Raw genomic sequence first — 15,000 nt, forward strand, 5'->3', positions numbered from 1 at the left:
GCAGCAGTCATTCAACAGGGGATAAGGGGGTTGGAGGTGGAACTGCAGCAGTCATTTCAACAGGGATAAGGGGGGTAGAGTGGAACTGCAGCTAGTCATTTCAACAGGGATAAGGCATAGAGGTGGAACTGCAGCAGTCATTTCAACAGGGATAAGTTGGGTAGAGGTGGAACTGCAGCAGTCATTTCAAACAGGGATAAGGGGGTAGAGTGAACTGCAGCAGTCATTTCAACAGGGATAAGGGGTAGAGGTCTGGAACTGCAGCAGTACTGGAAGGGTAGAGGAGGGACTGCAGCAGTCATTTCAACAGGATAAGGGGTAGAGGTGGAACTGCGCAGTCATTTCAACAGGGATAAGGGGGTAGAGTGGAACTGCAGCAGTCATTTCAACAGGGATAAGGGGGTAGAGGTGGAACTGCAGCAGTCATTTCAACAGGGATAAGGGGGTAGAGGTGGAACTGCAGCAGTCATTTCAACAGGGATAAGGGGGTAGAGGTGGAACTGCAGCAGTCATTTCAACAGGGATAAGGGGGTAGAGGTGGAACTGCAGCAGTCATTCAACAGGATAAGGGGCTAGAGGTGAACTGCAGCAGTCATTTCAACAGGGATAAGGGGGTAGAGGTGGAACTGCAGCAGTCATTTCAACAGGGATAAGGGGGTAGAGGTGGAACTGCAGCAGTCATTTCAACAGGATAAGGGGGTAGAGGTGGAACTGCAGCAGTCATTTCAACAGGGATAAGGGGGTAGAGGTGGAACTGCAGCAGTCAATTCAACAGGGATAAGGGGGGTAGAGGTGGAACTGCAGCAGTCATTTCAACAGGGATAAGGGGGTGGAGGTGGAACTGCAGCAGTCATTTCAACAGGGATAAGGGGGTAGAGGTGGAACTGCAGCAGTCATTTCAACAGGATAAGGGGGTAGAGGTGAACTGCAGCAGTCATTTCAACAGGGATAAGGGGGTAGAGGTGGAACTGCAGCAGTCATTTCAACAGGGATAAGGGCGTAGAGGTGGAACTGCAGCAGTCATTTCAACTGTGATAAGGCGTAGAGGTGGAACTGCAGCAGTCATTTCAACAGGGATAAGGCGTAGAGGTGGAACTGCAGCAGTCATTTCAACAGGGATAAGGCGTAGAGGTGAACTGCAGCAGTCATTTCAACAGGGATAAGGGGGTAGAGGTGGAACTGCAGCAGTCATTTCAACAGGGATAAGGCGTAGAGGTGGAACTGCAGCAGTCATTTCAACAGGGATAAGGGGGTAGAGGTGGAACTGCAGCAGTCATTTCAACAGGGATAAGGGGTGTAGAGGTGTGAACTGCAGCAGTCATTTCAACAGGGATAAGGGGGTAGAGGTGGAACTGCAGCAGACATTTCAACAGGGATAAGGGGGTAGAGGTGGAACTGCAGCAGTCATTTCAACAGGGATAAGGGCGGTAGAGGTGGAACTGCAGCAGTCATTTCAACAGGATAAGGGGTAGAGGTGGAACTGCAGCAGTCATTTCAACAGGGATAAGGCGTAGAGGTGGAACTGCAGCAGTCATTTCAACAGGGATAAGGGGTAGAGTTTGAACTGCAGCAGTCATTTCAACAGGGATAAGGGGGTAGAGGTGGAACTGCAGCAGTCATTTCAACAGGGATAAGGGTGTAGAGGTGGAACTGCAGCAGTCATTTCAACAGGGATAAGGGGGTAGAGGTGGAACTGCAGCAGTCATTTCAACAGGGATAAGGGGGTAGAGGTGGAACTGCAGCAGTCATTTCAACAGGGATAAGGGGGTAGAGGTGGAACTGCAGCAGTCATTTCAACAGGGATAAGGGGGTAGAGGTGGAACTGCAGCAGTCATTTCAACAGGATAAGGGGGTAGAGGTGGAACTGCAGCAGTCATTTCAACAGGGATAAGGGGGGTAGAGGTGGAACTGCAGCAGTCATTTCAACAGGGATAAGGGGTAGAGGTTGAACTGCAGCAGTCATTTCAACAGGGATAAGGGGGTAGAGGTGGAACTGCAGCAGTCATTTCAACAGGGATAAGGGGGTAGAGGTGGAACTGCAGCAGTCATTTCAACAGGGATAAGGGGTAGAGGTGGAACTGCAGCAGTCATTTCAACAGGGATAAGGGGGTAGAGGTGGAACTGCAGCAGTCATTTCAACAGGGATAAGGGGGTAGAGGTGGAACTGCAGCAGTCATTTCAACAGGGATAAGGGGGTAGAGGTGGAACTGCAGCAGTCATTTCAACAGGGATAAGAATCAAGGGGGGTAGAGGTGGAACTGCAGCAGTCATTTCAACAGGGATAAGGGGGTAGAGGTGGAACTGCAGCAGTCATTTCAACAGGGATAAGGGGGTGGAGGTGGAACTGCAGCAGTCATTTCAACAGGGATAAGGGGGTAGAGGTGGAACTGCAGCAGTCATTTCAACAGGGATAAGGGGGTAGAGGTTGGAACTGCAGCAGTCATTTCAACAGGGATAAGGGGGTAGAGGTGGAACTGCAGCAGTCATGTCAACAGGGATAAGGGGGTAGAGGTGGAACTGCAGCAGTCATTTCAACAGGGATAAGGGGGTAGAGGTGGAACTGCAGCAGTCATTTCAACAGGGATAAGGGGGTAGAGGTGGAACTGCAGCAGTCATTTCAACAGGGATAAGGGGTAGAGGTGGAACTGCAGCAGTCATTTCAACAGGGATAAGGGGGGTAGAGGTGAACTGCAGCAGTCATTTCAACAGGGATAAGGGGGTAGAGGTGGAACTGCAGCAGTCATTTCAACAGGGATAAGGGGGTAGAGGTGGAACTGCAGCAGTCATTTCAACAGGGATAAGGGGGTAGAGGTGGAACTGCAGCAGTCATTTCAACAGGGATAAGGGGAGGGTCAGAGGTGGAACTGTCCGTATGCTACCTATCAACACCTGGGGTCTGTGTATTAGCAACTCTTCCGAGTACTGCTTTCATGTCTCTATAACAATCCTCTCTCTCTCTCTCTCTCTCTCTCTCTCTCTGTCTCTCTGTCTCTCTCTCTCTCTGTCTCTTCTCTCTCTCTCTCTCTCTGTCTCTCTCTCTCTCTCTCTCTCTCTCTGTCTCTCTCTCTCTCTCTCTCTCTGTCTCTCTCTCTCTCTCTCTCTGTCTCTCTCTCTCTCTCTCTCTCTCTGTCTCTCTCTCTCTCTGTCTCTCTCTCTGTCTCTCTCTCTCTCTCTCTCTCTCTCTGTCTCTCTCTCTCTCTGTCTCTCTCTCTGTCTCTCTCTCTCTCTCTCTCTCTGTCTCTCTCTCTCTCTGTCTCTCTCTCTCTCTTCTCTCTCTCTGTCTCTCTCTCTCTCTGTCTCTCTCTCTGTCTCTCTCTCTCTCTCTCTCTCTCTCTCTCTCTCTGTCTCTCTCTCTCTCTGTCTCTCTCTCTCTCTGTCTCTCTCTCTCTGTCTCTCTCTGTCTCTCTCTCTCTGTCTCTCTCTCTTTCTTTCTCTCTCTCTCTCTTTCTTTCTGTCTGTCTGTCTGTCTGTCTGTCTGTCTGTCTCTCTCTCTCTCTCTCTCTCTCTCTCTCTCTCTCTCTCTCTCTCTCTCTCTCTCTCTCTCTCTCCCCTACCCCCCCCACTCCTCCTCTCTCTCTCTCTCTCTAGGTGATAACTCTGGAAGGATGGGTGGACATCATGTACTACGTTATGGATGCTCACTCCTTCTACAATTTTATATATTTTATACTGCTCATCATAGTGAGTATATATATTTTATACTGCTCATCATAGTGAGTATATATATTTTATACTGCTCATCATAGTGAGTATATATATTTTATACTGCTCATCATAGTGAGTATATATATTTTTATACTGCTCATCATAGTGACTATATATATTTTATACTGCTCATCATAGTGACAATATATATTTTATACTGCTCATCATAGTGAGTATATATATTTTTATACTGCTCATCATAGTGACTGTATATATTTTATACTGCTCATCATAGTGACTGTATATATTTTATACTCCTCATCATAGTGACTATATATATTTTATACTCCTCATCATAATGACTATATATATTTTATACTGCTCATCATAGTGACTATATATATTTTATACTGCTCATCATAGTGACAATATATATTTTATACTGCTCATCATAGTGAGTATATATATTTTATACTGCTCATCATAGTGACAATATATATTTTATACTGCTCATCATAGTGAGTATATATATTTTATACTGCTCATCATAGTGACAATATATATTTTATACTGCTCATCATAGTGAGTATATAAATTTTATACTGCTCATCATAGTGACTATATATATTTTATACTGATCGGCTTTAACCCTGTAGACTTGTCATCTCCACTAGTTGATGCCTAGGCTTTAGCTCAGCAGGCTAATACAGAGGACTTGGGTTGAAACCCAGCTGTCTGTCCTGCTCCTCTCCTTCTGCTGCTCGATGGTGACCTAGTTTCTAGTTTCTCTACAGGACTTTGAAGTAGGGAGGAGGAGGAGGACGGGCTTAGCAGGCAGAGTCTGAATCAGACAGACAGTGATACAGAGTACAGTATAGAATCAGACAGACAGTGATACAGACTATAGAATCAGACAGACAGTGATACAGAGTACAGTATAGAATCAGACAGACAGTGATACAGACTATAGAATCAGACAGGCAGGGATACAGAGGACAGTATAGAATCAGACAGACAGTGATACAGAGTACAGTATAGAATCAGACAGACAGTGATACAGAGTACAGTATAGAATCAGACAGACAGTGATACAGAGTACAGTATAGAATCAGACAGACAGTGATACAGAGTACAGTATAGAATCAGACAGACAGTGATACAGAGTACAGTATAGAATCAGACAGACAGTGATACAGACTATAGAATCAGACAGACAGTGATACAGAGTACAGTATAGAATCAGACAGACAGTGATACAGAGTACAGTATAGAATCAGACAGACAGTGATACAGAGTACAGTATAGAATCAGACAGACAGTGATACAGAGTACAGTATAGAATCAGACAGACAGTGATACAGAGTACAGTATAGAATCAGACAGACAGTGATACAGAGTACAGCATAGAATCAGACAGACAGTGATACAGACTATAGAATCAGACAGACAGTGATACAGAGTACAGTATAGAATCAGACAGACAGTGATACAGAGTACAGTATAGAATCAGACAGACAGTGATACAGAGTACAGTATAGAATCAGACAGACAGTGATACAGACTATAGAATCAGACAGACAGTGATACAGACTATAGAATCAGACAGACAGTGATACAGAGTACAGTATAGAATCAGACAGACAGTGATACAGAGTACAGTATAGAATCAGACAGACAGTGATACAGAGTACAGTATAGAATCAGACAGACAGTGATACAGACTATAGAATCAGACAGACAGTGATACAGAGTACAGTATAGAATCAGACAGACAGTGATACAGAGTACAGTATAGAATCAGACAGACAGTGGTACAGAGTACAGTATAGAATCAGACAGACAGTGATACAGACTATAGAATCAGACAGACAGTGATAGAGAGTACAGTATAGAATCAGACAGACAGTGATACAGAGTACAGTATAGAATCAGACAGACAGTGATACAGAGTACAGTATAGAATCAGACAGACAGTGATACAGAGTACAGTATAGAATCAGACAGACAGTGATACAGAGTACAGTATAGAATCAGACAGACAGTGATACAGAGTACAGTATAGAATCAGACAGACAGTGATACAGACTATAGAATCAGACAGACAGTGATACAGAGTACAGTATAGAATCAGACAGACAGTGATACAGAGTACAGTATAGAATCAGACAGACAGTGATACAGAGTACAGTATAGAATCAGACAGACAGTGATACAGAGTACAGTATAAAATCAGACAGACAGTGATACAGACTATAGAATCAGACAGACAGTGATACAGACTATAGAATCAGACAGACAGTGATACAGAGTACAGCATAGAATCAGACAGACAGTGATACAGAGTACAGTATAGAATCAGACAGACAGTGATACAGAGTACAGTATAGAATCAGACAGACAGTGATACAGAGTACAGTATAGAATCAGACAGACAGTGATACAGAGTACAGTATAGAATCAGACAGACAGTGATACAGAGTACAGTATAGAATCAGACATACAGGGATACGTACAGTATAGAATCAGACAGACAGTGATACAGAGTACAGTATAGAATCAGACAGACAGTGATACAGAATACAGTATAGAATCAGACAGACAGTGATACAGAGTACAGTATAGAATCAGACAGACAGTGATACAGAGTACAGTATAGAATCAGACAGACAGTGATACAGACTATAGAATCAGACAGACAGTGATACAGAGTACAGTATAGAATCAGACAGACAGTGATACAGAGTACAGTATAGAATCAGACAGACAGTGATACAGAGTACAGTATAGAATCAGACAGACAGTGATACAGACTATAGAATCAGACAGACAGTGATACAGAGTACAGTATAGAATCAGACAGACAGTGATACAGAGTACAGTATAGAATCAGACAGACAGTGATACAGAGTACAGTATAGAATCAGACAGACAGTGATACAGAGTACAGTATAGAATCAGACAGACAGTGATACAGAGTACAGTATAGAATCAGACAGACAGTGATACAGACTATAGAATCAGACAGACAGTGATACAGAGTACAGTATAGAATCAGACAGACAGTGATACAGAGTACAGTATAAAATCAGACAGACAGTGATACAGAGTACAGTATAGAATCAGACAGACAGTGATACAGAGTACAGTATAGAATCAGACAGACAGTGATACAGAGTACACTATAGAATCAGACAGACAGTGATACAGAGTACAGTATAGAATCAGACAGACAGTGATACAGAGGACAGTATAGAATCAGACAGACAGTGATACAGAGTACAGTATAGAATCAGACAGACAGTGATACAGACTATAGAATCAGACAGACAGTGATACAGAGTACAGCATAGAATCAGACAGACAGTGATACAGAGTACAGTATAGAATCAGACAGACAGTGATACAGAGTACAGTATAGAATCAGACAGACAGTGATACAGAGTACAGTATAGAATCAGACAGACAGTGATACAGACTATAGAATCAGACAGACAGTGATACAGAGTACAGTATAGAATCAGACATACAGGGATACGTACAGTATAGAATCAGACAGACAGTGATACAGAGTACAGTATAGAATCAGACATACAGGGATACGTACAGTATAGAATCAGACAGACAGTGATACAGAGTACAGTATAGAATCAGACAGACAGTGATACAGAGGACAGTATAGAATCAGACAGACAGTGATACAGAGTACAGTATAGAATCAGACAGACAGTGATACAGACTATAGAATCAGACAGACAGTGATACAGACTATAGAATCAGACAGACAGTGATACAGAGTACAGTATAGAATCAGACAGACAGTGATACAGAGGACAGTATAGAATCAGACAGACAGTGATACAGAGTACAGTATAGAATCAGACAGACAGTGATACAGAGTACAGTATAGAATCAGACAGACAGTGATACAGAGGACAGTATAGATTCTGACAGATGAGAGCGGACAAAGTCAGAGTGAAGTTTTTACTAAAGTCAGTTGGTTATATCAGCTCATTTACAGTCATTCTCTCCTGTCAGCTCAGGAGGAAGTGCTTTACAGACAGAGGGCAGGAGCATCAAGACTGATACAGAGTATAGAATAGAATCTCTCTGTGGAGCAGGGAGACTGATACAGAGTATAGAATATAATCTCTCTGTGGAGCAGGGAGACTGATACAGAGTATAGAATATAATCTCTCTGTGGAGCAGGGAGACTGATACAGAGTATAGAATATAATCTCTCAGTGGAGCAGGAGGACTGATACAGAGTATAGAATATAATCTCTCTGTGGAGCGGGAGGACTGATACAGAGTATAGAATATAATCTCTCTGTGGAGCAGGGAGACTGATACAGAGTATAGAATAGAATCTCTCTGTGGAGCAGGAAGACTGATACAGAGTATAGAATAGAATCTCTCTGTGGAGCAGGGAGACTGATACAGAGTATAGAATATAATCTCTCTGTGGAGCAGGAGGACTGATACAGAGTATAGAATATAATCTCTCTGTGGAGCAGGAGGACTGATACAGAGTATAGAATATAATCTCTCTGTGGAGCAGGAGGACTGATACAGAGTATAGAATATAATCTCTCTGTGGAGCAGGAGGACTGATACAGAGTATAGAATATAATCTCTCTGTGGAGCAAGAGGACTGATACAGAGTATAGAATATAATATCTCTGTGGAGCAGGAGGACTGATACAGAGTATAGAATATAATCTCTCTGTGGAGCAGGAGGACTGATACAGAGTATAGAATATAATCTCTCTGTGGAGCAGGAGGACTGATACAGAGTATAGAATATAATCTCTCTGTGGAGCAGGAAGACTGATACAGAGTATAGAATATAATCTCTCTGTGGAGCATCAAGACTGATACAGAGTATAGAATATAATCTCTCTGTGGAGCGGGAGGACTGATACAGAGTATAGAATAGAATCTCTCTGTGGAGCAGGAGGACTGATACAGAGTATAGAATAGAATCTCTCTGTGATAATTGTTTTAATAACATACTGACTAGACCGGTCACGCGCGTGTGTCCGTGTACGCCATCGCCCACATGTTGATGTTGCCCATCCACACCAGACACGATCAGGACTCGCAGGTTAAAATATCAAAACCAACTCTGAACCGACTATATGTTTGGGGACAGGTCGAAACGCGTGAAACATTCATGTTTATTTAGCTAGCTTGCTGTTGCTAGCTAATTTATCCTGGGATATAAACATTGGGTTGTTGTTGTTTTACCTGAAATGCACAAGGTCCTTTTTTTTCTGGATCTTTGTAGAATTTCGAGTCACAGAAAATCTTGTGTTCTCTACTCTGACAATTAATCCACAAATACAAGGTTAAACCTAGTTAGTTTCTTCTTCTTCTTTGGACTTTATTTGGCGCTTGGCAACCAACTTTAAGGTGCATTACCGCCACCAACTGGACTGGAGTGTGGACCTCAGTTCATCTTTCCATCACCCACGTGGGTAGATGCTCCTATAAACCAATGAGGAGATGGGAGAGGAGAGGACTTGCAGCACGTCAAACGTCACAAATACAACCAAGTTCTATTTTAGCGCCTGGCTACGCAGACGCTCGTTGATACGCACGCGAGCGGTTTGGATGAAATGATTTGAATAACATGTATGTTGATTTTTTGTCGCGAGTGTCAGTGTAATGCGGTGGGGTCGAAGTCAGGCGCAGGACACAGAAACTCGTATGAAAACGTACTTTACTGTAGAGGTAAAGACAACAATACCAAAACACCTCCACACAGGGAGGAACAAACCCGCTCACCAAAACGACACACGAAACGAAACAACAAAACGCGGTACAAAAACACAACGGGGGAGCCACCGGGTTAAATAGGGGAAGGAGTAATGACGTAATGGGCAACAGGTGTGTAACAATCAGACAACAGGTAGAACATAGAAACATAGAAACATAGATCTGCAGCAGCTAGTATTCCGGGAGGATGACGAACACCGAAGCCTGCCCGAGCAAGGAGGAGGGGCAGCCTCGGCAGAATCCGTGACAATTTTGTGGTCAGCAGGCATGTCAGTCATTTCTGTCGGCTAACACAGTCCAGCACCTACGCCATCCCACTGCCTGGTTTCAGTGATAAAACCTTCAGTTTAAAATAAATGAACCAAATGATGGAATGGGCCTTGTCCTTAATGACCTGAAACTCTGTGACAGCTACTGGTTGTCCCCAACTCTGCGTATGTTTCTGGTTGGCCCTGTGTAGGTCGGGTTACGGTTACGGTTAGTGAAGTTGCCTAAACTCTGTGACAGCTACTGGTTGTCCCCAACTCTGTGTATGTTTCTGGTTGGCCCTGTGTAGGCGGGTTACGGTTATGGTTAGTGAAGTTGCATAAACTCTGTGTTCTTGGTCGTCAGGTGGGCTCTTTCTTCATGATCAACCTATGCCTGGTGGTCATAGCCACCCAGTTCGCTGAGACGAAGCAGCGTGAGAACGCGTTGATGCGTGAACAGCGATCGCGCTACATGTCCAACGACAGCACTCTGGCCAGCTACAGCGAACCAGGATCCTGCTATGAAGAGATGCTGAGATACATCTCACACCTCTACCGCAAACTGACCCGACGATTACAACGCATTTACACTACCTGGCACAGGTAGGTCAACAACAACAACAACAACATGTACACCACCTGGCACAGTTAGGTCAACAACAACAACAACAACATGTACACTACTTGGCACAGTTAGGTCAACAACAACAACAACAACAACATGTACACCACCTGGCACAGTTAGGTCAACAACAACAACAACAACATGTACACTACTTGGCACAGTTAGGTCAACAACAACAACAACAACAACATGTACACTACCTGGCACAGTTAGGTCAACAACAACAACAACAACATGTACACTACTTGGCACAGTTAGGTCAACAATAACAACAACAACATGTACACTACTTGGCACAGTTAGGTCAACAACAACAACATGTACACTACCTGGCACAGTTAGGTCAACAACAACAACAACAACATGTACACTACTTGGCACAGTTAGGTCAACAACAACAACAACAACAACAACATGTACACTACCTGGCACAGTTAGGTCAACAACAACAACAACAACATGTACACTACCTGGCACAGTTAGGTCAACAACAACAACAACAACATGTACACTACCTGGCACAGTTAGGTCAACAACAACAACAACAACATGTACACTACCTGGCACAGTTAGGTCAACAACAACAACAACATGTACACTACCTGGCACAGTTAGGTCAACAACAACAACATGTACACTACCTGGCACAGTTAGGTCAACAACAACAACAACATGTACACTACCTGGCACAGTTAGGTCAACAACAACAACAACATGTACACTACCTGGCACAGTTAGGTCAACAACAACAGCAACAACATGTACACTACCTGGCACAGTTAGGACAACAACAACAACAACAACAACAACAACATGTACACTACCTGGCACAGTTAGGTCAACAACAACAACAACAACAACATGTACACTACCTGGCACAGTTAGGTCAACAACAACAACAACAACAACAACAACAACAACAACAACATGTACACTACCTGGCACAGTTAGGTCAACAATAACAACATGTACACTACCTGGCACAGTTAGGTCAACAACAACAACAACAACATGTACACTACCTGGCACAGTTAGGTCAACAACAACAACAACATGTACACTACCTGGCACAGTTAGGTCAACAACAACAACATGTACACTACCTGGCACAGTTAGGTCAACAACAACAACATGTACACTACCTGACACAGTTAGGTCAACAACAACAACAACATGTACACTACCTGGCACAGTTAGGTCAACAACAACAACAACAACAACATGTACACTACCTGGCACAGTTAGGTCAACAACAACAACAACATGTACACTACCTGGCACAGTTAGGTCAACAACAACAACAACAACAACATGTACACTACCTGACACAGTTAGGTCAACAACAACAACAACAACAACAACATGTACACTACCTGGCACAGTTAGGTCAACAACAACAACAACAACAACATGTACACTACCTGGCACAGTTAGGTCAACAACAACAACAACATGTACACTACCTGGCACAGTTAGGTCAACAACAACAACAACAACAACATGTACACTACCTGACACAGTTAGGTCAACAACAACAACAACAACAACAACATGTACACTACCTGGCACAGTTAGGTCAACAACAACAACAACAACAACATGTACACTACCTGGCACAGTTCGGTCAACAACAACAACAACATGTACACTACCTGACACAGTTAGGTCAACAACAACAACAACATGTACACTACCTGGCACAGTTAGGTCAACAACAACAACAACATGTACACTACCTGGCACAGTTAGGTCAACAACAACAACAACAACAACAACATGTACACTACCTGGCACAGTTAGGTCAACAACAACAACAACAACATGTACACTACCTGGCACAGTTAGGTCAACAACAACAACAACAACATGTACACTACCTGGCACAGTTAGGTCAACAACAACAACAACAACATGTACACTACCTGGCACAGTTAGGTCAACAACAACAACAACAACAACATGTACACTACCTGGCACAGTTAGGTCAACAACAACAACAACAACATGTACACTACCTGGCACAGTTAGGTCAACAACAACAACAACAACAACATGTACACTACCTGACACAGTTAGGTCAACAACAACAACAACATGTACACTACCTGGCACAGTTAGGTCAACAACAACAACAACATGTACACTACCTGGCACAGTTAGGTCAACAACAACAACAACATGTACACTACCTGGCACAGTTAGGTCAACAACAACAGCAACAACATGTACACTACCTGGCACAGTTAGGTCAACAACAACAGCAACAACATGTACACTACCTGGCACAGTTAGGTCAACAACAACAACAACAACATGTACACTACCTGGCACAGTTAGGTCAACAACAACAACAACATGTACACTACCTGGCACAGTTAGGTCAACAACAACAACAACAACAACATGTACACTACCTGGCACAGTTAGGTCAACAACAACAACAACAACATGTACACTACCTGGCACAGTTAGGTCAACAACAACAACAACAACAACATGTACACTACCTGACACAGTTAGGTCAACAACAACAACAACAACAACAACATGTACACTACCTGGCACAGTTCGGTCAACAACAGCAACAACAACAACAACAACAACAACATGTACACTACCTGGCACAGTTCGGTCAACAACAGCAACAACAACAACAACAACAACAACACTCGGGGCAAAACCCTAATGGCACCCGATTCCCTCCATAGTCCACTACACTACTTGGCTTTTAACCAGTGATTTTATGTTTGTTTTGTTGTTTCTTCTTATTATAATATATATTTTAATTCATTATCATTATTTCAACTTATTTCAATACTTTTTCGTTTTAAATCTGTATTACACAGCTACCTGTTTATAGATAACTCGTTGTAAAGTGAATAAAGTCCAGAATAAATTCAACTACCTGTTTATAGATAACTCGTTTGTAAATTGAATAAAGTTGTATTTGTTCTGCTTTGTTCTAGTTGTCGTATTTGACTTGTTATATGTGTCGGTGTTTTGTGGCAGTAGGCGTCGTAAGAAGGTGAACCCTAACGGAGGAGGAGGAGGAGGGGGGGGTCTGGGAGGCAGCCGCAGCACGTCCGGGAACGCCCCCTGGCTCCGCCCAATACACACCCTGCTGCAACGTCACCAGCACCACCACTGTCGGCTTAGCAACGGAGGACACGCCCCCGTAGCAACAGGTCCGTTAAAGACTAAAAGTTAGTTAACAAAGGCCGCGTCCCAGACCGACGACATAGCAGGATTGTTGCGCGCTGCATCAACCAATGGGGGGGGGTTGTGTTGCCACGTCGCGGGGACTGTGCAGTCGGGCATCAGATGGCCATATCATATGATGTGATTAGCAGATGTGTTAAACACCGATCCAGACCTTGTAAGATCTGGCATTTGCTGTTGTTCTTGGGGTACAAACAAGGCAGAGGGATCACGGCTGTGGTATCTTCACTAAGGGATCGTACTATGTATTAGTCATTGTGCAGGACCTGAAACTGACGTTCATGTTCATTTTAATAGATCTTTAACTGCCATGAAAGATGTCTGACTAACATTTTAATTAATTAATTAATTAATTAAATCAAATTTAATGAATCCTCCAGGAGGGGAGGAGCTGGAGATGAGGTCACTTCCGGTCCCGTGTCGTGACCCCTCTGTGACCCCTGGGCTGGGGTCATCTCTCCTGGGTCGTCTGAACGGGGGGACGAACTACCCCACCATCCTGCCCTCCTTCATATGCAGCTTCACCCCGACACACCCTCACAGCCCCCTCCCCACACACCCCCACAGCCCCCTCCCGACACACCGTCACAGCCCCCTCCCCACACAGCCCCACAGCCCCCTCCCCACACAGCCCCACAGCCCCCTCCCCACACCCCCCCCGCCCATCTCAGAAAACAGCTTGGACCCCCTCAGCAAGCTGCACCGACTCATGGGACAGCACAGTAAGAACCTTCTCTTTATATATACTGTGCTTCTATATCAGAACTAGCTGCCTCTGTCTGGAGGACCACTTACAGCCCTGACAGGAAATCCATGTCTCAAATGTTGGAGTCATTAATGACTACAGAGGAGAGGGGGAGGAGAGGGAGAGGAGAGGAGAGGGGAGGGGAGGGGAGGGGAGGGGGAGGAGAGGAGAGGAGAGGAGAGGAGAGGAGAGGAGAGGAGAGGAGAGGAGAGGAGAGGAGAGGAGAGGAGAGGAGAGGAGAGGAGAGGAGAGGAGAGGAGAGGAGAGGAGAGGAGAGGAGAGGGGGAGGAGAGGGAGAGGGGAGGGGAGGGAGAGGAGAGGGGAGGGGGGAGGGAGGGAGGGGAGTGGGAGAGGAGAGGAGAGGGGGAGGAGAGGGGAGGGGAGGGAGAGGGGAGGTAGAGGGGAGGGAGGGAGGGAGGGAGGGGAGTGGGAGAGGAGAGGAGAGGAGAGGAGAGGAGAGGAGAGGAGAGGAGAGGAGAGGAGAGGAGAGGAGAGGAGAGGAGAGGAGAGGAGAGGAGAGGAGAGGAGAGGAGAGGAGAGGAGAGGAGAGGAGAGGAGACAAGCGGTCTAATAACTATTGTCCATTGATGGTGAAGTGAAGCCTGTCCCAGTCTGGTGCCGTAGACAGTTAGAACTGACCTGAACCGTGAGGTCAGCATATAGCTGCTTCTCATTCTAATCACATCATTCTGTTTATTCAGGACATTCATTAATTAATTAATTAGCTACCAGGGAGACAG

At 44.5% G+C, this 15,000-nt stretch overlaps 1 protein-coding gene across 1 annotated transcript in view; it reads left to right on the forward strand.

Annotated features, from left to right (window-relative positions):
* Positions 1–3,601: 3,601 nt before the first annotated feature.
* LOC311124001 (voltage-dependent T-type calcium channel subunit alpha-1H-like) overlaps positions 3,602–15,000 on the forward strand; it is a gene marked incomplete at its 3' end in the record, with an annotated part of 13,318 nt that continues 1,919 nt past the window's right edge. Inside the window, exons 1-4 of the mRNA XM_084198224.1 lie at positions 3,602–3,681; positions 10,036–10,274; positions 13,306–13,481; positions 13,896–14,237. Coding sequence (XP_084054350.1) covers positions 3,619–3,681; positions 10,036–10,274; positions 13,306–13,481; positions 13,896–14,237 — 820 coding nt within the window. The 5' untranslated portion in view covers positions 3,602–3,618. The remainder of the gene's footprint in view (positions 3,682–10,035; positions 10,275–13,305; positions 13,482–13,895; positions 14,238–15,000) is intronic.

This window comes from Coregonus lavaretus, assembly GCF_964263955.1.
Source record: "Coregonus lavaretus genome assembly, contig: HAP1_SCAFFOLD_7395, whole genome shotgun sequence".
Classification (NCBI taxonomy): Eukaryota; Metazoa; Chordata; class Actinopteri; order Salmoniformes; family Salmonidae; genus Coregonus; species Coregonus lavaretus.